Source organism: Bombina bombina, chromosome 2 (genome assembly GCF_027579735.1).
Source record: "Bombina bombina isolate aBomBom1 chromosome 2, aBomBom1.pri, whole genome shotgun sequence".
Classification (NCBI taxonomy): domain Eukaryota; kingdom Metazoa; phylum Chordata; class Amphibia; order Anura; family Bombinatoridae; genus Bombina; species Bombina bombina.
The window spans coordinates 1,184,346,003-1,184,369,900 of record NC_069500.1 but is presented as its reverse complement, the minus strand read 5'-3'; the positions used below and the strand labels follow the sequence as shown (position 1 = coordinate 1,184,369,900).

Here is a 23,898-nt window from a genome sequence, read left to right as displayed (position 1 = left end):
ATCAAATTTGCTTTGTTCTCTTGGTATTGTTGTTGAAATTTAAACCTAGGTAGGCTCATATGCTAATTTCTACACTCTTGAAGGCTGCCTCTTATCTCAGTGCATTTTGACTGGGTGTTTTTTACAGCTACACAGCGCTAGTTCATGTGACATATAATTAATATTGTGCTCACTCCCGTGGAGTTATTTGAGTCAACATTGGCTAAAATACAAGTCTCTCAAAAGAACTGAAATTGGGGGCAGTCTTCAGATGCTTAGATACAACGTAATAAGAGGTAAAACGTATATTTATATCCATGTTGGTTATGCAACACTGGGGAATGGGTAATAAAGGGATTATCTATCTTTTTAAACAATAACATTTTTGGAGTAGACTGTTCCTTTAAATAAGCATTATGCTCAAACCAGATAGCTTTAATTGGAATAGCAATATGTAGCCTTTTAATGTGGCAATCTTGTTCCAATACAAATAACTAGTGTGATAAATTATTACTCCGTTACTTTTCCTTAAATGGACATTGCATTTTTCTTTTTCTCTTTTTAATGTGCTGGCCTGTGCAGAATAAATACTTTGTTTGCATGTGTGCATGTGTGGTCTGACTTTCACAAAAATGTACCACATTAAAGTGATGGTAAGCTCTCTACTTTTTAAAAACAGATCTGGAATTCAAATACCACTTCAAAGGTCTATTTCTCTTGTAAGGTGTATCCAGTCCACGGATCATCCATTACTTGTGGGATATTCTCCTTCCCAACAGGAAGTTGCAAGAGGATCACCCACAGCAGAGCTGCTATATAGCTCCTCCCCTAACTGCCATATCCAGTCATTCTCTTGCAACTCTCAACAAGCATGGAGGTAGTAAGAGGAAAGTGGTGAAATGTAGCTGTTATCTTGCTTCAATCAAAAGTTTGTTATTTTTAAATGGTACCGGAGTTGTACTATATTGTCCCAGGCAGAAAAATAGAAGAATCTGCTTGTGTTTTCTATGATCTTAGCAGGTTGTAACTAAGATCCATTGCTGTTCTCACACATGACTGAAGAGAGGTAACTTCAGCGGGGGAATGGCGTGCAGGTTATCCTGCTATGAGGTATGTGCAGTTAAGATTTTTTCTAGAAGATGTGAATGCTAGAAAATGCTGCTGATACCAAATTTGTGTAAGGTAAGCCTGAATACAGTGATTTAATAGCGACTGGTATCATGCTTACTTTCTGAGGTTAATACTCTTTTATATTTACAATATAAAACGTTTGCTGGCATTTTTAAACGTTTTTATATATACTTTGGTGATAAAACTTTATTGGGGCCTAGTTTTTTCCACATGGCTGGCTTAAATTTGCCTAGAAACAGTTTCCTGAGGCTTTCCACTGTGTTACTATGAGTGGGAGGGGCCTAGTTTAGCGCTTTTTTGCGCAGTAACTTTTACAGACTGAGACATCCAGCTTCCTCCAGGAGTCCCCTGAATGCTATAGGGCATCTCTAAAGGGCTCTTAGGCTTTCCAAAATCGTTTGTTGGGGAAGGTAAGCCCACAGCAAGGCTGTGGCAGTTGGTGTGACTGTTAAAAAAACGTTTATCGGTTTTTTGATCTGTTTTTTGAACTAAGGGGTTAATCATCCATTTGCAAGTGGGTGCAATGCTCTGTTAGCTTATTATACACACTGTAAAAATTTTGTTTGATTTACTGCCTTTTTTCACTGTTTTTCAAATTCTGACAAAATTTGTTTCTCTTAAAGGCACAGTACCGTTTTTTATATTTGCTTGTTAACTTGATTTAAAGTGTTTTCCAAGCTTGCTAGTCTCATTGCTAGTCTGTACAAACATGTCTGACATAGAGGAAACTCCTTGTTCATTATGTTTAAAAGCCATGGTGGAACCCCCTCTTAGAATGTGTACCAAATGTACTGATTTCACTTTAAGCAATAAAGATCATATTCTGTCTTTAAAAAATTTATCACCAGAGGAATCTGACGAGGGGGAAGTTATGCCGACTAACTCTCCCCACGTGTCAGATCCTTTGACTCCCGCTCAAGGGACTCACGCTCAAATGGCGCCAAGTACATCTAGGGCGCCCATAGCGTCTACTTTACAAGACATGGCGGCAGTCATGGATAATACACTGTCAGAGGTATTAGCCAGACTACCTGAATTTAGAGGAAAGCGAGATAGCTCTGGGGTGAGACGAAATACAGAGCATACTGACGCTTTAAGAGCTATGTCTGATACTGCCTCACAATATGCAGAAGCTGAAGGAGAGCTTCTTTCTGTGGGTGATATTTCTGACTCAGGGAAGATGATGCAACCTGATTCTGATATTTCTACATTTAAATTTAAGCTTGAACACCTCCGTGTTACTCAGGGAGGTTTTAGCTGCTCTGAATGACTGTGATACAATTGCAGTGTCAGAGAAATTGTGTAGACTGGATAAATACTATGCAGTGCCGGTGTGCACTGATGTTTTTCCAATACCTAAAAGGTTTACAGAAATTATTACTAAGGAATGGGATAGACCAGGTGTGCCGTTCTCTCCCCCTCCTATTTTTAGAAAAATGTTTCCAATAGACGCCACCACACGGGACTTATGGCAGACAGTTCCTAAGGTAGAGGGAGCAGTTTCTACTCTAGCAAAGCGTACTACTATCCCTGTCGAGGACAGTTGTGCTTTCTTAGATCCAATGGATAAAAAGTTAGAGGGTTACCTTAAGAAAATGTTTATTCAACAAGGTTTTATCCTACAGCCCCTTGCATGCATTGCTCCTGTCACTGCTGCTGCGGCGTTCTGGTTTGAGTCTCTGGAAGAGGCTTTACAGGTAGCGACTCCATTGGATGACATACTTGACAAGCTTAGAGCACTTAAGCTAGCCAATTCTTTTGTTTCTGATGCCATTGTTCATTTGACTAAACTAACGGCTAAGAATTCTGGTTTTGCTATCCAGGCGCGCAGAGCGCTATGGCTTAATTCATGGTCAGCTGACGTTACTTCAAAGTCTAAGCTGCTTAACATTCCCTTCAAGGGGCAGACCCTATTCGGGCCTGGTTTGAAGGAGATTATTGCTGATATCACTGGAGGAAAAGGTCATGCCCTTCCTCAGGATAGGTCCAAATCAAGGGCCAGTCTAATTTTCGTGCCTTTCGAAACTTCAAGGCAAGTGCGGCATCAACTTCCTCTAATGCAAAACAAGAGTGAACTTTTGCTCAGTCCAAGACGGTCTGGAGACCTAAACAGGCCTGGAATAAAGGTAAGCAGGCCAAAAAGCCTGCTGCTGCCTCTAAGACAGCATGAAGGAACGGCCCCCTATCTGGTAACGGATCTAGAAGGGGGCAGACTTTCGCTCTTCACCCAGGCGTGGGCAAGAGATGTCCAGGATCCCTGGGCGTTGGAAATTATATCCCAGGGATATCTTCTGGACTTCAAGGCTTCCCCCCCCCCCCCCCAAATGGGAGATTTCACCTTTCACAATTATCTGCAAACCAGATAAAGAGAGAGGCATTCTTACACTGTGTACAAGACCTCCTAGTTATGGGAGTGATCCATCCAGTTCCAAAGGAGGAACAGGGACAGGGATTTTACTCAAACCTGTTTGTGGTTCCCAAAAAAGAGGGAACCTTTAGACCAATTTTGGATCTAAAGATCTTAAACAAATTCCTCAGAGTTCAATCATTCAAGATGGAGACTATTCGTACCATCCTACCTATGATCCAGGAGGGTCAATACATGACTACAGTGGATTTAAAGGATGCTTATCTTCACATACCGATACACAAAGATCATCATCGGTTTCTCAGGTTTGCCTTTCTAGACAGGCATTACCAGTTTGTAGCTCTTCCCTTTGGGTTAGCTACAGCCCCAAGAATTTTTACGAAGGTTCTGGGGCCGCTTCTGGCGGTCCTAAGGCCGCGTGGCATAGCAGTGGCCCCTTATTTAGACGACATACTGATTCAGGCGTCAAACTTCCAAATTGCCAAGTTTTCATACAGACATAGTGTTGGCATTTCTGAGGTCGCATGGGTGGAAGGTGAACGAGGAAAAGAGTTCTCTATCCCCCCTCACAAGAGTTTCCTTCCAAGGGACTCTGATAGATTCTGTAGAAATGAAAATTTACCTGACTGAGTCCAGGTTATCAAAACTTCTAAATTCCTGCCGTGTTCTTTATTCCATTCCTCGCCCTTCGGTGGCTCAGTGCATGGAAGTAATCTGCTTAATGGTAGCGGCAATGGACATAGTGCCGTTTGCACGCCTACATCTCAGACCGCTGCAACTCTGCATGCTCAGTCATTGGAATGGGGATTACACAGATTTGTCCTCTCTACTAAATCTGGATCAAGAGAACAGGGATTCTCTTCTCTGGTGGCTATCTCGGGTCCATCTGTCCAAAGGTATGACCTTCCGCAGGCCAGATTGGACAATTGTAACGACAGATGCCAGCCTTCTAGGTTGGGGTGCAGTCTGGAACTCCCTGAAGGCTCAGGGATCGTGGACTCAGGAGGAGTCACTCCTTCCAATAAACATTCTGGAACTAAGAGCGATATTCAATGCTCTTCAGGCTTGGCCTCAGCTAGCGACAATAAGGTTCATCAGATTTCAGTCGGACAACATCACGACTGTGGCTTACATCAACCATCAAGGGGGAACAAGGAGTTCCCTAGCGATGTTAGTAGTCGCAAAGATAATTCGCTGGGCGGAGATTCACTCTTGCCACCTATCAGCTATCCATATCCCAGGTGTAGAGAACTGGGAGGCGGATTTTCTAAGTCGACAGACTTTTCATCCGGGGGAGTGGGAACTCCATCCGGAGGTGTTTGCACAATTGGTTCATCGTTGGGGCAAACCAGAACTGGATCTCATGGAGTCTCGCCTGAACGCCAAGCTTCCTTGTTACGGATCCAGGTCCAGGGACCCCAAGGCAACGCTGATAGATGCTCTAGCAGCGCCTTGGTCCTTCAATCTGGCTTATGTGTTTCCACCGTTTCCTCTGCTCCCTCGTCTGATTGCCAAAATCAAGCAGGAGAGAGCATCGGTGATCTTGATAGCGCCTGCGTGGCCACGCAGGACTTGGTATGCAGATCTGGTGGACATGTCATCCATTCCACCATGGACTCTGCCGCTGAGACAGGACCTTCTACTTCAAGGTCCTTTCAACCATCCAAATCTAATTTCTCTGAGGCTGACTACCTGGAGATTGAACGCTTGATTTTATCAAAGCATGGTTTCTCCGAGTCAGTCATTGATACCTTAATTCAGGCACGAAAGCCTGTCACCAGGAAAATCTATCATAAGATATGGCGTAAATATCTTTATTGGTGTGAATCCAAGGGCTACTCATGGAGTAAGGTCAGGATTTCCAAGATATTATCTTTTCTCCAAGAAGGATTGGAGAAAGGATTGTGAGCTAGTTCCTTAAAGGGACAGATTTCTGCACTGTCTATTCTTTTGCACAAGCGGATGTCCCAGACGTTCAGGCATTTTGTCAGGCTTTAGTTAGAATCAAGCCTGTGTTTAAACCTGTTGCTCCACCTTGGAGCTTAAATTTGGTTCTTAAAGTTCTTCAGGGGGTTCCGTTTGAACCTCTTCATTCCATAGATATCAAACTTTTATCTTGGAAAGTTCTTTTTTTGGTAGCCATTTCCTCGGCTCGTAGAGTTTCCGAGTTATCTGCCTTACAATGTGATTCTCCTTATCTGATCTTCCATGCAGGTAAGGTAGTTCTGCGTACCAAACCTGGGTTTTTACCTAAGGTGGTATCTAATAAGAATATCAATCGAGATTGTTGTTCCGTCTTTGTGTCCTAATCCTTCTTCAAAGAAGGAACGTCTATTACACAATCTGGACGTGGTTCGTGCTTTAAAGTTTTACTTACAAGCTACTAAAGATTTTCGTCAAACATCTGCTTTGTTGTCTACTCTGGACAGAGGAGAGGTCAAAAGGCTTCGGCAACATCTCTTTCTTTTTGGCTAAGAAGCATAATCCGCTTAGCCTATGAGACTGCTGGCCAGCAGCCTCCAGAAAGGATTACAGCTCATTCTACTAGAGCTGTGGCTTCCACATGGGCCTTTAAAAATGAGGCTTTTGTTGAACAGATTTGCAAGGCGGCGACTTGGTCTTCGCTTCATACTTTTTCCAAATTCTACAAATTTGATACTTTTTGCTTCTTTGGAGGCTATTTTTGGGAGAAAGGTTTTACAGGCAGTGGTACCTTCTGTTTAAGTACCTGCCTTGTCCCTCCCTTCATCCGTGTACTTTAGCTTTGGTATTGGTATCCCACAAGTAATGGATGATCTGTGGACTGGATACACCTTACAAGAGAAAACATAATTTATGCTTACCTGATAAATTTATTTCTCTTGTGGTGTATCCAGTCCACGGCCCGCCCTGTCATTTTAAGGCAGGTATTTTTTCATTTTAAACTACAGTCACCACTGCACCCTATGGTTTCTCCTTTCTCTGCTTGTTTTCGGTCGAATGACTGGATATGGCAGTTAGGGGAGGAGCTATATAGCAGCTCTGCTGTGGGTGATCCTCTTGCAACTTCCTGTTGGGAAGGAGAATATCCCACAAGTAATGGATGATCCGTGGACTGGATACACCACAAGAGAAATAAATTTATCAGGTAAGCATAAATTATGTTTTTTTCTGTGAGCTAATCGTTTAAATTGTTGTCCAATCTGTGTTCTAGCTACAATAAAGTGCCATATGGGGAGAGCACTGATTGGACAACAATTAAAACAATTAGCTTGACAGAGAAATAGACTTTTGAAGTGGGCGGCGGAGTTATTGTGCAACTTCATTATAACTGATGAATGAAACTCCATCTAAAATATCACTAACATTCCGGATCTGATTTTAAAAAGGGGAGAGTTTACCATCACTTTAAGGTATTTTTAAAGATTTATATCTCAGCAGCCAGTGCTTTTTTTTATATCAAAAACACACACACAAAAAAAACCCTATTAGACCATAAAAACTTATTGCATTCCATGATTCCAGATTTCATTAACATTTGATGCAGCGGTTTTATTTATAGGTTAGGCTGATTGTTTTCATTAAGAGGATATGTGAAAGCACTTTTTCTAACACTTAAAGGGACAGTCTAGTCAAAATTAAGCTTTCATTATTCAGATAGGACTTGTAATTTTAATCAACTTTCCAATGTACTTTTATCAAATTTGCTTTGTTCTCTTGGTATTCTTAGTTGAAACTAAACCTAGGTAGGCTCATATGCTAATTTCTAAGCCCTTGGGGGCTGCTTCTTATCAAATGTTTTTTAAATTCCTTTTCTCAACAAAAGACTGATAAGTTCATGTGGGTTATATAGATAACACTGTGTTAATGCACAGGGAGTTATTTAAGAGTTAGCACAACACAATACTAAATGCAAGTCAATAGATAAACAGTCAGTCATGTGATCAGGGGGCTGAAAGAAGGTTCTTAGATACAAGGTAATCACAGAGGTAAAAATCATATTAATATAACTGTTGGTTATGCGAAACTGGGGAATGGGTAATAAAGGTATTATCTATATTTTAAAACAATAACAATTTGATTGTAGACTGTCCCTTTAACACACAAATTAATTTACGTGAAAAGTTCAGTATTTCTAGTCAACGAAGGTGCGCATATTTCAATGTTCTTTGTATTGTTTTGAGATCCTACGAAATGAAAATAATTTCAACTCAAATAGATTCTGTAATTACAGTTTATTATTGATTCTATTAATATTAAAATTATGCAATTACTTGATTAATAAAACTGAAGCAAATACTGTAGATTCAGTGTACTAATTGCAAACAAATTATATTCAATTTATAACCAGCAAGGATGGCACATAAGGTTACATTCAGATAACTGTTATCTCTAAATATAATGAAATGGCAAAACTAGTTTCAAGTTAAAGGCACAATGTAGTCAAAAATAAACTTACCTGATTCAGATAGGGCATGCAATTTTAATTAACTTTCCAGTTTATTTTCATAATCAAATTTGCTTTGTTCTCTTGATATTCTTTGTTGAAAGCTAAACCTAGCTAGGCTCATATACTAATTTTTAAGCCCTTGAAGGCTGCCACTTATCTCAATGCATGTTGACAGTTTTGCACATCTAGACAGCGCTAGTTCATATATGCCATATAGATAACATTGTGTTCACTCCCATGGAGTTATTTATGAAACAGCACTGATTGTCTGAAATGCAAGTCTGTCAAAAGAACTGAGATAAGGGGGCAGTCTGCAGAGGCTTAGATACAAGGTTATCACAAATGTGATAAGTGTATTACTATATGCTGGTGAGCACACAGGGCTGAGAGCTTTGCAGTCATGGGATGTGTACCCAGTCCGGTTTGAGAGTGGTCTATTTCCTCGTTTTGTATGTGTTTAGGGAAATTACAAAGGGTCTGTCTTATTCTTGCTTGTATCTCAGTGTGTTTGGTTGAAGGCATGCTGTGTGGCTGTAGGTTAGGGACCCAGGAAATAATAGACCTTGACGTGGTCCTGGGCATAACCACCATTTGGCCAAATACTGTAACCAACTCTTCCATTTTGCTTTTAATCTAGCTTGCAAGAGTGCCAGACTTTCTATGTGTTGTGTTAATTTTGTTTTGTAATTTTCTCTATGGGCTTTGCACCCAGACTTGGGCATGTGAACTATATATTTTAGTTAGGAATTATTTAGTTAGTTTCAAGTTTTTAATAATGCAGACAAAGGTTTGTTGCCGTATTGGTCCTACAAGTTCCTATAGTAGCTTGTGATACCTTTTTAATGGACCAAACAAAATCAAGGATTTTGTATTCCATAAGCTTTCAAGACTTCACGGGTCTGTTCTTCAGATGTAGAAATCATGTCTACTTTAACTTTTTTTTTTTTTTTACTCTCCTTTTTCAGAATGGTACCTTGAAAATTATTGACCGAAAAAAACACATATTTAAACTGGCACAAGGGGAATACATTGCACCAGAAAGAATTGAAAATATTTACACAAGGAGTGAACCTGTTGTTCAAGTTTTTGTGCATGGTGAAAGCTTACAGGTGAATTTTTTTATATTTTTTTAGTCATTATCAGATATTTTAGACAATGCTCTTCTAAATCCTAACTGTTTTAGCTTTCTATCTCACCAAATGAATTCCTGCTTGTGCTGTGGCTGTTTGCTGAGTGGGTCATAGAGTGTGGACTGACGTGAATAGTTGGCTGAGCTACTGGTGGATGGTGTGGTGCTTGTTCTGTAACTGTGTCAGCCTATGATCTTCAGTTTAATCTCTAGTAATACGTTATTGAGCTTTGAATTCTTGTATAAAACTGAAGCATTGACATGCATCTGAAAATATTGTATTTACCTTTTTTCTGTTATAATAATAAGTATATGAACTTTATTTTCCCAAGGCATTTTTAGTTGGCATAGTTGTATTAGATCCAGACAATGTGCTTAAATGGGCAAAGAAGAAGAAATTTGATTGTTCCTATGAAGACTTGTGTAAAAATAAGGTGAGTTCCATATTTATTATTCAATACAGAAAAACAGAGTTGCATGTGAAGTAAATTCTTTATAAGCATTTAAAACTGTCTTGTTGTTGTTGTGGAAGCAAAACAAATTTAAACCGTTTAAAAAGTTTATTTTAATCTCTTGCTGTGTCCATTTAAAGTCCGATAGAATGAGCTCTTGGACTGAGCTAAGTAATTACTGTGTAGTTTGTTGCAGGGAGAGTAAAACGCTATTAGAACATCAGTAATTAATTCAAATACAAACAAGACGGTAACATTTTGGCAGTTTTTGGAAAGTGTTTTAGTTTACACATGCTTGGCTCATTTTTAAAGGGGTATGAAACACAACATTTTTCTTTCATGATTCAGATAGCATGCAATTTTCTTCCTAAATGGAAAGAGTCAACAACTGCATTCATTACTTTTGGGAAATAAGAACCTGGCCACCAGGAGGAGGCAAAGACACCCCAGCCAAAGGCTTAAATACTCCTCCCAGTTCCCTCATCTCCCAGTCATTCTTTGCCTTTCGTCCAAGGAGGTTGGCAGAGAAGTGTCAGAAGTTTGTTTTGTCTCTTATGGAGGGTAGTACTCTTCTTCAACATGGGACGAGAGCTTTAAATAATCCTATCAGTCTCTCAGTGAGGGTCTTTCTGCGAAACCATCCCAACTCATTAACAGCTCCACAAGCAATCCGCATTGTCGAACTTCACTTCGCTGCCTGCTTTCTTCTCTCAAGTCCATGGCGGAGGCACTGCTACTATTTGTCACACTTGAGGGGCCGTGTTCCTGTTCCACGGTGTTGATTCCGGTAAGATCGTTTTATTTTACTTCATCAGAATGTACTGTAATTTATTTGTTTCCCGTAAGGAACGATCTTGCAGGTGTGTGTGTGTATATATGTATTTAAAAACTTCCCCCACTTCCCTCATCCCCCAGTCATTCTTTGCCTTTCGTCACAGGCAGACGGCACTGAAAATCGGAGAAGTCTCTTATGGAGGGTAGTACTCTTTGCATTTGGACTGGAGTTTTAAGTAGTCCTTTCAGCCTCTCAGTGAGAGCATGGGTGAAAGTTAGAGTCTGGAGATGCAGGGAGAGTCTTTCTGCAAAACCATCCCGACTCATATTAACAGCTCCACCAGCAATCAGCGTTGACAAGTTTCGCTGCCTGCTTTTTACACTCAAGTCCATGTCAGGAGCGAGGCTACTAACCTGTCACACTTGATGGGCCGTGTTCCTGTTCCACAGCATTAATTCTGGTAAAATTGTTTCATTTTTTTTATTACATAATGATAACACGGAAGACAGGGTCACAGTGTGACGCCTTTTATCTTTAAAGAATCAATCAAGGGTTAATGTTCCTGGAAGGGGGATTATTGAACAGGGGGGTTTATACATGATATTGGTTATTGTGTCATTGCTGCGTTATGTGCGAGATGAGGCTCTGGCAATGTGTGGAACTTTCAGGTGACTTACGGGAGGATTACGCGGCCCTTTTCTCCAACATAGGTGTGTCCGGTCCACGGCGTCATCCTTACTTGTGGGATATTCTCTTCCCCAACAGGAAATGGCAAAGAGCCCAGCAAAGCTGGTCACATGATCCCTCCTAGGCTCCGCCTACCCCAGTCATTCTCTTTGCCGTTGTACAGGCAACATCTCCACGGAGATGGCTTAGAGTTTTTTAGTGTTTAACTGTAGTTTTTATTATTCAATCAAGAGTTTGTTATTTTAAAATAGTGCTGGTATGTACTATTTACTCAGAAACAGAAAAGAGATGAAGATTTCTGTTTGTATGAGGAAAATGATTTTAGCAACCGTTACTAAAATCCATGGCTGTTCCACACAGGACTGTTGAGAGGAATTAACTTCAGTTGGGGGAACAGTGAGCAGTCTCTTGCTGCTTGAGGTATGACACATTCTAACAAGACGATGTAATGCTGGAAGCTGTCATTTTCCCTATGGGATCCGGTAAGCCATGTTTATTAAGATTGTAAATAAGGGCTTCACAAGGGCTTATTAAGACTGTAGACTTTTTCTGGGCTAAATCGATTCATTATTAACACATATTTAGCCTTGAGGAATCCTTTAATCTGGGTATTTTGATAAGTTTATATCGGCAGGCACTTTTTTAGACACCTTTCTCTTTAGGGGCTTTCACAAATCATAGGCAGAGCCTCATTTTCGCGCCGGTGTTGCGCACTTGTTTTTGAGAGGCATGACATGCAGTCGCATGTGTGAGGAGCTCTGATACATAGAAAAGACTTTCTGAAGGCGTCATTTGGTATCGTATTCCCCTTTGGGCTTGGTTGGGTCTCAGCAAAGCAGACACCAGGGACTGTAAAGGGGTTAAAGTTAAAAACGGCTCCGGTTCCGTTATTTTAAGGGTTAAAGCTTCCAAATTTGGGGTGCAATACTTTTAAGGCTTTAAGACGCTGTGGTGAAATTTTGGTGAATTTTGAGCAATTCCTTCATATTTTTTCGCAATTGCAGTAATAAAGTGTGTTCAGTTTAAAATTTAAAGTGACAGTAACGGTTTTATTTTAAAACGTTTTTTGTACTTTGTTATCAAGTTTATGCCTGTTTAACATGTCTGAACTACCAGATAGACTGTGTTCTGAATGTGGGGAAGCCAGAGTTCCTTCTCATTTAAATAAATGTGATTTATGTGACAATGACAATGATGCCCAAGATGATTCCTCAAGTGAGGGGAGTAAGCATGGTACTGCATCATTCCCTCCTTCGTCTACACGAGTCTTGCCCACTCAGGAGGCCCCTAGTACATCTAGCGCGCCAATACTCCTTACTATGCAACAATTAACGGCTGTAATGGATAATTCTGTCAAAAACATTTTAGCCAAAATGCACACTTATCAGCGTAAGCGCGACTGCTCTGTTTTAGATACTGAAGAGCATGACGACGCTGATAATAATGGTTCTGAAGGGCCCCTAAACCAGTCTGATGGGGCCAGGGAGGTTTTGTCTGAGGGAGAAATTACTGATTCAGGGAACATTTCTCAACAAGCTGAACCTGATGTGATTACGTTTAAATTTAAGTTGGAACATCTCCGCATTCTGCTTAAGGAGGTATTATCCACTCTGGATGATTGTGACAAGTTGGTCATCCCAGAGAAACTATGTAAAATGGACAAGTTCCTAGAGGTCCTGGGGCTCCCAGAAGCTTTTCCTATACCCAAGCGGGTGGCGGACATTGTAAATAAAGAATGGGAAAGGCCCGGTATTCCTTTCGTCCCTCCCCCCATATTTAAAAAATTGTTTCCTATGGTCGACCCCAGAAAGGACTTATGGCAGACAGTCCCCAAGGTCGAGGGAGCGGTTTACACTTTAAACAAACGCACCACTATACCCATAGAAGATAGTTGTGCTTTCAAAGATCCTATGGATAAAAAATTAGAAGGTTTACTTAAAAAGATGTTTGTTCAGCAGGGTTACCTTCTACAACCAATTTCATGCATTGTCCCTGTCACTACAGCCGCGTGTTTCTGGTTCGATGAGCTGGTAAAGGCGGTCGATAGTGATTCTCCTCCTTATGAGGAGATTATGGACAGAATCAATGCTCTCAAATTGGCTAATTCTTTCACCCTAGACGCCACTTTGCAATTGGCTAGGTTAGCGGCTAAGAATTCTGGGTTTGCTATTGTGGCGCGCAGAGCGCTTTGGTTGAAATCTTGGTCAGCTGATGCGTCTTCCAAGAACAAGCTACTTAACATTCCTTTCAAGGGGAAAACGCTGTTTGGCCCTGACTTGAAAGAGATTATCTCTGATATCACTGGGGGTAAGGGCCATGCCCTTCCTCAGGATCGGCCTTTCAAGGCCAAAAATAAACCTAATTTTCGTCCCTTTCGTAGAAACGGACCAGCCCAAAGTGCTACGTCCTCTAAGCAAGAGGGTAATACTTCTCAAGCCAAGCCAGCTTGGAGACCAATGCAAGGCTGGAACAAGGGAAAGCAGGCCAAGAAACCTGCCACTGCTACCAAGACAGCATGAAATGTTGGCCCCCGATCCGGGACCGGATCTGGTGGGGGGCAGACTCTCTCTCTTCGCTCGGGCTTGGGCAAGAGATGTTCTGGATCCTTGGGCGCTAGAAATAGTCTCCCAAGGTTATCTTCTGGAATTCAAGGGGCTTCCCCCAAGGGGGAGGTTCCACAGGTCTCAGTTGTCTTCAGACCACATAAAAAGACAGGCATTCTTACGTTGTGTAGAAGACCTGTTAAAAATGGGAGTGATTCATCCTGTTCCATTAGGAGAACAAGGGATGGGGTTCTACTCCAATCTGTTCATAGTTCCCAAAAAAGAGGGAACGTTCAGACCAATCTTAGATCTCAAGATCTTAAACAAGTTTCTCAAGGTTCCATCGTTCAAAATGGAAACCATTCGAACAATTCTTCCTTCCATCCAGGAAGGTCAATTCATGACCACGGTGGATTTAAAGGATGCGTATCTACATATTCCTATCCACAAGGAACATCATCGGTTCCTAAGGTTCGCATTCCTGGACAAGCATTACCAGTTCGTGGCGCTTCCTTTCGGATTAGCCACTGCTCCAAGGATTTTCACAAAGGTACTAGGGTCCCTTCTAGCTGTGCTAAGACCAAGGGGCATTGCTGTAGTACCTTACTTGGACGACATTCTGATTCAAGCGTCGTCCCTTCCTCAAGCAAAGGCTCACACGGACATTGTCCTGGCCTTTCTCAGATCTCACGGATGGAAAGTGAACGTGGAAAAGAGTTCTCTATCTCAGTCAACAAGGGTTCCCTTCTTGGGGACAATAATAGACTCCTTAGAAATGAGGATTTTTCTGACAGAGGCCAGAAAAACAAAACTTCTAGACTCTTGTCGGATACTTCATTCCGTTCCTCTTCCTTCCATAGCGCAGTGCATGGAAGTGATAGGTTTGATGGTAGCGGCAATGGACATAGTTCCTTTTGCGCGCATTCATCTAAGACCATTACAACTGTGCATGCTCAGTCAGTGGAATGGGGACTATACAAACTTGTCTCCGAGGATACAAGTAAATCAGAGGACCAGAGACTCACTCCGTTGGTGGCTGTCCCTGGACAACCTGTCACAAGGGATGACCTTCCGCAGACCAGAGTGGGTCATTGTCACGACCGACGCCAGTCTGATGGGCTGGGGCGCGGTCTGGGGATCCCTGAAAGCTCAGGGTCTTTGGTCTCGGGAAGAAGCTCTTCTACCGATAAATATTCTGGAACTGAGAGCGATATTCAATGCTCTCAAGGCTTGGCCTCAGCTAGCGAGGGCCAAGTTCATACGGTTTCAATCAGACAACATGACAACTGTTGCGTACATCAACCATCAGGGGGGAACAAGGAGTTCCCTGGCGATGGAAGAAGTGACCAAAATCATTCTATGGGCGGAGTCTCACTCCTGCCACCTGTCTGCTATCCACATCCCAGGAGTGGAAAATTGGGAAGCGGATTTTCTGAGTCGTCAGACATTGCATCCGGGGGAGTGGGAACTCCATCCGGAAATCTTTGCCCAAGTCACTCAACTGTGGGGCATTCCAGACATGGATCTGATGGCCTCTCGTCAGAACTTCAAAGTTCCTTGCTACGGGTCCAGATCCAGGGATCCCAAGGCGGCTCTAGTGGATGCACTAGTAGCACCTTGGACCTTCAAACTAGCTTATGTATTCCCGCCGTTTCCTCTCATCCCCAGGCTGGTAGCCAGGATCAATCAGGAAAGGGCGTCGGTGATCTTGATAGCTCCTGCGTGGCCACGCAGGACTTGGTATGCAGATCTGGTGAATATGTCATCGGCTCCACCATGGAAGCTACCTTTGAGACGAGACCTTCTTGTTCAAGGTCCGTTCGAACATCCGAATCTGGTCTCACTCCAGCTGACTGCTTGGAGATTGAACGCTTGATCTTATCGAAGCGAGGGTTCTCAGATTCTGTTATCGATACTCTTGTTCAGGCCAGAAAGCCTGTAACTAGAAAGATTTACCACAAAATTTGGAAAAAATATATCTGTTGGTGTGAATCTAAAGGATTCCCTTGGGACAAGGTTAAGATTCCTAAGATTCTATCCTTCCTTCAAGAAGGATTGGAAAAAGGATTATCTGCAAGTTCCCTGAAGGGACAGATTTCTGCCTTGTCTGTGTTACTTCACAAAAAGCTGGCAGCTGTGCCAGATGTTCAAGCCTTTGTTCAGGCTCTGGTTAGAATCAAGCCTGTTTACAAACCTTTGACTCCTCCTTGGAGTCTCAACTTAGTTCTTTCAGTTCTTCAGGGGGTTCCGTTTGAACCCTTACATTCCGTTGATATTAAGTTATTATCTTGGAAAGTTTTGTTTTTGGTTGCAATTTCTTCTGCTAGAAGAGTTTCAGAATTATCTGCTCTGCAGTGTTCTCCTCCTTATCTGGTGTTCCATGCAGATAAGGTGGTTTTACGTACTAAACCTGGTTTTCTTCCAAAAGTTGTTTCTAACAAAAACATTAACCAGGAGATTATCGTACCTTCTCTGTGTCCGAAACCAGTTTCGAAGAAGGAACGTTTGTTGCACAATTTGGATGTTGTTCGCGCTCTAAAATTCTATTTAGATGCTACAAAGGATTTTAGACAAACATCTTCCTTGTTTGTTGTTTATTCCGGTAAAAGGAGAGGTCAAAAAGCAACTTCTACCTCTCTCTCTTTTTGGATTAAAAGCATCATCAGATTGGCTTACGAGACTGCCGGACGGCAGCCTCCCGAAAGAATCACAGCTCATTCCACTAGGGCTGTGGCTTCCACATGGGCCTTCAAGAACGAGGCTTCTGTTGATCAGATATGTAGGGCAGCGACTTGGTCTTCACTGCACACTTTTACCAAATTTTACAAGTTTGATACTTTTGCTTCTTCTGAGGCTATTTTTGGGAGAAAGGTTTTGCAAGCCGTGGTGCCTTCCATCTAGGTGACCTGATTTGCTCCCTCCCATCATCCGTGTCCTAAAGCTTTGGTATTGGTTCCCACAAGTAAGGATGACGCCGTGGACCGGACACACCTATGTTGGAGAAAACAGAATTTATGTTTACCTGATAAATTACTTTCTCCAACGGTGTGTCCGGCCCACGGCCCGCCCTGGTTTTTTAATCAGGTCTGATAATTTATTTTCTTTAACTACAGTCACCACGGTTTCATATGGTTTCTCCTATGCAAATATTCCTCCTTAACGTCGGTCGAATGACTGGGGTAGGCGGAGCCTAGGAGGGATCATGTGACCAGCTTTGCTGGGCTCTTTGCCATTTCCTGTTGGGGAAGAGAATATCCCACAAGTAAGGATGACGCCGTGGACCGGACACACCGTTGGAGAAAGTAATTTATCAGGTAAACATAAATTCTGTTTTTTTGGCCCGTTTTCTCCTTAGGCAGTCTCGGTCCTGCCAGGCATTCCATGTGACCGGGTGTGGTTACTCTCTTCCTCTGTTGATCGGTGGCGCAGGAGACGAAACGGTTTCTGTAGTCCGGGTCATAGGAGGTGGTGAGTGCCCCGGCCATTGGAGTGTGCCTATTTATTAAGTTAATCTAGTCCGTAATAACAGTGCAAGCTATGGAGGACTCTGACGCGTTAGAGGGTTCGCCCTCTTTAACAAGGTCTCATTTCTCCAACATAGGTGTGTCCGGTCCACGGCGTCATCCTTACTTGTGGGATATTCTCTTCCCCAACAGGAAATGGCAAAGAGCCCAGCAAAGCTGGTCACATGATCCCTCCTAGGCTCCGCCTTCCCCAGTCATTCTCTTTGCCGTTGCACAGGCAACATCTCCACGGAGATGGCTCAGAGTTTTTTTTGTGTTTAGGGGGAAACAGTGAGCAGACTTTGGCTGCTTGATGTATGACACATTTCTAACAAGACTTGGTAATGCTGGAAGCTGTCATTTTCCCTATGGGATCCGGTAAGCCATTTTCTTAATTTTCAATATAAGAATAAAAGGGCTTCACAAGGGCTTTAAAGACTGGTAGACATTTTTCTGGGCCAAAACGATTACTTTATAAGCATATTTATTGGTTTATATCTTTGGAGAGTTATTTTAATCTTGGGAATTTTATTAAAAAAACAGCAGGCACTGTATTGGACACCTTTTTCACTGGGGGCCTTTTCTAGTCATAGGCAGAGCCTCATTTTCGCGCCACTAATGCGCAGTTGTTTTTGAGAAGCAAGGCATGCAGATGCATGTGTGAGGAGCTCAGATCCACTGAAAAAGCTTTTTGAAGGCGTCATTTGGTATCGTATTCCCCTCTGGGCTTGGTTGGGTCTCAGCAAAGCAGATACCAGGGACTGTATAGGGGTTAAATGTAAAAACGGCTCCGGTTCCGTTATTTTAAGAGTTAAAGCTTTCAAATTTGGTGTGCAATACTTTTAAGGCTTTATGACACTGTGGTGAAATTTTGGTGAATTTTGAACATTTCCTTCATACTTTTGCGTATATTCAGTAAAAAAGTGTGTTCAGTTTAAAATTTAAAGAGACAGTAACGGTTTTATTTTAAAACGTTTTTTGTGCTTTGTTATCAAGTTTATGCCTATTAACATGTCTGAACTATCGGATAGACGATGTTCTGTATGTTCGGAAGCCAAGGTTCCTCTCCATTTAAATATATGTGATGAATGTGACAAACAAAGTAGGGACAATGATGCCACTGATAATAATGTTGCCCAAAATGTTGCCCAAAATGATTCCTTAAGTGAGGGGAGTAAGCATGGTACTGCATCATCTCCTTCTATGTCTACACCAGTCTTGCCCACTCAGGAGGTCCCTAGTGAATCTAGTGCGCCAATCCTCCTTACTATGCAACAATTAACGGCTGTAATGGATAATTCTATTAAAAACATTTTAGCCAAAATGCCCACTTATCAGCGAAAGCGCGACTGCTCTGTTTTAGATACTGAAGAGCATGAGGACGCTGATGATAATGGTTCTGACATGCCCTTACACCAGTCTGAAGGGGCTAGGGAGGTTTTGTCTGAGGGAGAAATTTCAGATTCAGGAAAAATTTCTCAACAAGCTGAACCTGACGTTATTACATTTAAATTTAAATTGGAACATCTCCGCGCTCTGCTTAAGGAGGTGTTATCTACTCTGGATGATTGTGACAATTTGGTCATTCCAGAGAAATTATGTAAGATGGACAGGTTCCTAGAGGTCCCGGTGCCCCCCGAAGCTTTTCCTATACCCAAGCGGGTGGCGGACATTGTAAATAAAGAATGGGAAAGGCCCGGCATACCTTTTGTCCCTCCCCCTATATTTAAGAAATTATTTCCTATGGTCGACCCCAGGAAGGACTTATGGCAGACAGTCCCCAAGGTCGAGGGGGCGGTTTCTACTCTAAACAAACGCACCACTATCCCTATAGAAGATAGTTGTGTTTTCAAAGATCCTATGGATAAAAAATTAGAGGGTTTGCTTAAAAAGATGTTTGTTCAGCAAGGTTACCTTCTACAACCAATTTCATGCATTGTTCCTGTCACTACAGCAGCGTGTTTCTGGTTCGAGGAACTAGAAAAGTCGCTCAATCAAGCATCCTCTTATGAGGAGGTTATGGACAGAGTTCAAGCACTTAAATTGGCTAACTCTTTTACCTTAGACGCCACTTTGCAATTAGCTAGATTAGCGGCGAAAAATTCAGGTTTTGCTATTGTGGCGCGCAGAGCGCTTTGGCTGAAGTCTTGGTCAGCGGATGTGTCCTCCAAGAACAGATTGCTTAACATCCCTTTCAAGGGGAAAACGCTGTTTGGCCCTGACTTGAAAGAGATTATTTCAGACATCACTGGGGGAAAGGGCCACGCCCTTCCTCAGGATAGGTCTTTTAAGGCTAAAAATAAAATAAATTTTCGTCCCTTTCGCAGAAACGGACCAGCCTCAAATTCTACATCCTCTAAGCAAGAGGGTAATTCTTCTCAAACCAAGCCAGCCTGGAGACCGATGCAAGGCTGGAACAAAGGTAAGCAGGCCAAGAAGCCCGCTACCGCTACCAAGACAGCATGAGATGCTGGCCCCCGATCCAGGACCGGATCTGGTGGGGGGCAGACTCTCTCTCTTCGCTCAGGCTTGGGCAAGAGATGTTCAGGATCCTTGGGCGTTAGAAATAGTTTCTCAAGGTTATCTCCTGGAATTCAAGGAACTACCCCCAAGGGGAAGGTTCCACAGGTCTCAATTGTCTTCAGACCAAATAAAAAGACAGGCATTCTTACATTGTGTAGAAGACCTGTTAAAAATGGGAGTGATTCATCCTGTTCCATTAGGAGAACAAGGGATGGGGTTTTACTCCAATCTGTTCATAGTTCCCAAAAAAGAGGGAACATTCAGGCCAATTTTGGATCTCAGGATCCTAAACAAATTTCTCAAGGTCCCATCGTTCAAGATGGAAACCATTCGGACAATTCTTCCTACCATCCAGGAAGGTCAATTCATGACCACGGTGGATTTAAAGGATGCATATCTACATATTCCTATCCACAAGGAACATCATCGGTTCCTAAGATTCGCCTTTCTGGACAAGCATTACCAGTTTGTGGCACTTCCATTCGGACTAGCCACTGCTCCAAGAATTTTCACAAAGGTACTAGGGTCCCTTCTAGCGGTGCAAGGGGCATTGCAGTAGTACCCTACTTGGACGACATACTGATTCAAGCGTCGTCTCTACCACAAGCAAAGGCTCATACGGACATTGCCCTAGCCTTTCTCAGATCTCACGGGTGGAAAGTGAACGTAGAAAAAAGTTCTCTATTCCCGTCAACAAGAGTTCCCTTCTTGGGAACAATAATAGACTCCTTGGAAATGAAGATTTTTCTGACAGAAGCCAGAAAATCAAAACTTCTAAGCTCTTGTCAAGTACTTCATTCTGTTCTTCTTCCTTCCATAGCACAGTGCATGGAAGTAATAGGTTTGATGGTTGCGGCAATGGACATAGTTCCTTTTGCGCGAATTCATCTAAGACCATTACAACTGTGCATGCTCAGACAGTGGAATGGGGATTATACAGATTTGTCCCCGACGATCCAAGTAGATCAGAGGACCAGAGATTCACTCCGTTGGTGGCTGACCCTGGACAACCTGTCCCAAGGGATGAGCTTCAGAAGACCAGAGTGGGTCATTGTAACGACCGACGCCAGCCTGGTGGGCTGGGGCGCGGTCTGGAAACACCTGAAGGCTCAGGGTCTATGGTCTCGGGAAGAATCTCTTCTCCCGATAAACATTCTGGAACTGAGAGCGATATTCAATGCTCTCAAGGCTTGGCCTCAACTAGCAAAGGCCAAATTCATAAGGTTTCAATCAGACAACATGACGACTGTTGCATATATCAACCATCAGGGGGGAACAAGGAGTTCCCTGGCGATGGAAGAAGTGACCAAAGTAATTCAATGGGCGGAGCTTCACTCCTGCCACTTGTCTGCAATCCACATCCCAGGAGTGGAAAATTGGGAAGCGGATTTTCTGAATCGTCAGACATTTCATCCGGGGGAGTGGGAACTCCATCCGGAAATCTTTGCCCAAATAACTCAATTATGGGGCATTCCAGACATGGATCTGATGGCGTCTCGTCAGAACTTCAAGGTTCCTTGCTACGGGTCCAGATCCAGGGATCCCAAGGCGACTCTAGTAGATGCACTAGTAGCGCCCTGGACCTTCAACCTAGCTTATGTGTTCCCACCGTTTCCTCTCATTCCCAGGCTGGTAGCCAGGATCAATCAAGAGAGGGCTTCGGTGATCTTGATAGCTCCTGCGTGGCCACGCAGAACTTGGTATGCAGACCTGGTGAATATGTCATCGGCTCCACCATGGAAGCTACCTTTGAGACGGGACCTTCTTGTTCAAGGTCCGTTCGAACATCCGAATCTGGCATCACTCCAACTGACTGCTTGGAGATTGAACGCTTGATTTTATCAAAGCGTGGGTTCTCAGATTCTGTCATTGATACTCTTATTCAGGCTAGAAAGCCTGTAACTAGGAAAATTTACCATAAAGTATGGAAGAAATATATCTGTTGGTGCGAATCGAAAGGATTCCCATGGAACAGGGTAAAAATTCCTAAGATTCTATCCTTTCTACAAGAGGGTTTGGAGAAAGGATTATCTGCAAGTTCTTTGAAGGGACAGATTTCTGCTTTATCTGTTTTACTTCACAAGAAGCTGGCAGCTGTGCCAGATGTTCAGGCTTTTGTTCAGGCTCTGGTTAGAATCAAGCCTGTTTACAAACCTTTGACTCCTCCTTGGAGTCTCAATTTAGTTCTTTCAGTTCTTCAAGGGGTTCCGTTTGAACCCTTACATTCCGTAGATATTAAGTTATTATCTTGGAAAGTTTTGTTTTTGGTTGCAATTTCTTCTGCTAGAAGAGTTTCAGAGTTATCTGCTCTGCAGTGTTCTCCTCCTTATCTGGTGTTCCATGCAGATAAGGTGGTTTTGCGTACTAAACCTGGTTTTCTTCCGAAAGTTGTTTCTAACAAAAATATTAACCAGGAGATAGTTGTGCCTTCTTTGTGTCCGAATCCAGTTTCAAAGAAGGAACGTTTGTTGCACAATTTGGATGTAGTTCGTGCTCTAAAATTCTATTTAGAGGCTACAAAGGATTTCAGACAAACATCTTCCTTGTTTGTTGTTTATTCTGGTAAAAGGAGAGGTCAAAAAGCAACTTCTACCTCTCTCTCTTTTTGGCTTAAAAGCATCATCAGATTGGCTTATGAGACTGCCGGACGGCAGCCTCCTGATAGAATCACAGCTCATTCCACTAGGGCTGTGGCTTCCACATGGGCCTTCAAGAACGAGGCTTCTGTTGATCAGATATGTAAGGCAGCGACTTGGTCTTCACTGCACACTTTTACCAAATTTTACAAATTTGATACTTTTGCTTCTTCTGAGGCTATTTTTGGGAGAAAGGTTTTGCAAACCGTGGTGCCTTCCATCTAGGTGACCTGATTTGCTCCCTCCCATCATCCGTGTCCTAAAGCTTTGGTATTGGTTCCCACAAGTAAGGATGACGCCGTGGACCGGACACACCTATGTTGGAGAAAACAGAATTTATGTTTACCTGATAAATTACTTTCTCCAACGGTGTGTCCGGTCCACGGCCCGCCCTGGTTTTTTAATCAGGTCTGATGATTTAATTTCTCTAACTACAGTCACCACGGTATCATATGATTTCTCCTATGCAAATATTCCTCCTTTACGTCGGTCGAATGACTGGGGAAGGCGGAGCCTAGGAGGGATCATGTGACCAGCTTTGCTGGGCTCTTTGCCATTTCCTGTTGGGGAAGAGAATATCCCACAAGTAAGGATGACGCCGTGGACCGGACACACCGTTGGAGAAAGTAATTTATCAGGTAAACATAAATTCTGTTTTCTGTGTTTATTGTGAGGAGGTTCTGGTAGAACAGCCTGCTCCACTATTTTCCACATGCCTTTAATAAAGTTACGACATCTAAAAGTAAATGGATGTCTAGTATTACTGAGCCGTTCCGTGAGGTGGGTTCCCTGCATTCATCTCCAATTGCGCATGCAGCGCCCCAGGGTCCAACCATTACTCCTGCGGGAGAGATTCGTTGGCCATCAGATTTTGCGGATCAACTGCAATTGGCGGTATCGAAAGTGATCTATGCCTTACCATGTTATGCTAAGCTCAAGCGTAGGGCGTATCATGGCGGCCCGACCCAGGGGTTGTCTACGCCTATGGAAATATCAGAGGAGTTATACGATGACGAGGCCCACTCCAACTCTTCGGAGGAGGCCCCTTCTGATTCAGAGTCCGTGTCATCTAAACCTCCGGCTGTGGAGGAGCCTGACTTTAGGTTTAGGATCGAGAATTTGTGCTTTTTGCTGAAGCAAGTGCTTGCTAGTCTGGAGGTTCCGGAACCGAAGCATCCGGAGGAACCTGCGATTTCTAACTTGATAAGGTATATGAGGACAGGGTGGTGCCTCTGGCCTTCCTGGTTCCTGTGAAGATGGCTATTATTATTAAGAATGAAGGGAGCGATTAGGTTCTCCCTTTTCCCCTGCTTCCTTTAAGAAACTGTTACCCGTTCCGGACTCTCAGGGACAGTACCCCACAGCTCAAGCTAAGGTGTGTGGTGCTATCTCCACACTCGCAAAGCGGACTATTCCCCTCGAGGATAGTTCGTCGTTTAAAGAGCCCATGGATAAAAAGTTGAAAACATGTTAAGGAAGATGTTTCGACACACAGGGTTTGTCTTACAGCCGGCAGCGGCCGTAGCTGCGGTTTCCAGAGCTGCGACATATTGGTGTGAATCCCTGTGTGAAATGGTCGAGGGGGAGACTTCCGTTGATGAGATAAAGGATAAGATTAAGGCACTGAAGGTCGCCAATTCTTTCATCTGTGATGCCAATATGCAAATTAATCGCCTGAACGCTAAGGTGTCAGGTTTTTCCGTTTTAGCTTGCAGGGCTCTGTGGCTAAATTCTTGGTCTGTG

At 42.9% G+C, this 23,898-nt stretch overlaps 1 protein-coding gene across 6 annotated transcripts in view; it reads left to right on the top strand.

The window, feature by feature from the left end:
* Positions 1-23,898, top strand: part of ACSL1 (acyl-CoA synthetase long chain family member 1) — a 307,660-nt gene that overhangs the window by 244,497 nt on the left and 39,265 nt on the right. For all 6 annotated transcript variants that reach the window (XR_008400727.1, XM_053703880.1, XM_053703877.1 and 3 more), the window contains 2 exons: positions 8,873-9,016; positions 9,369-9,470. Coding sequence is in view for 5 of the 6 variants with exons in the window: in XM_053703880.1 (XP_053559855.1) it covers positions 8,873-9,016; positions 9,369-9,470 (246 nt within the window). In the remaining variant the exon portion in view is untranslated. The remainder of the gene's footprint in view (positions 1-8,872; positions 9,017-9,368; positions 9,471-23,898) is intronic.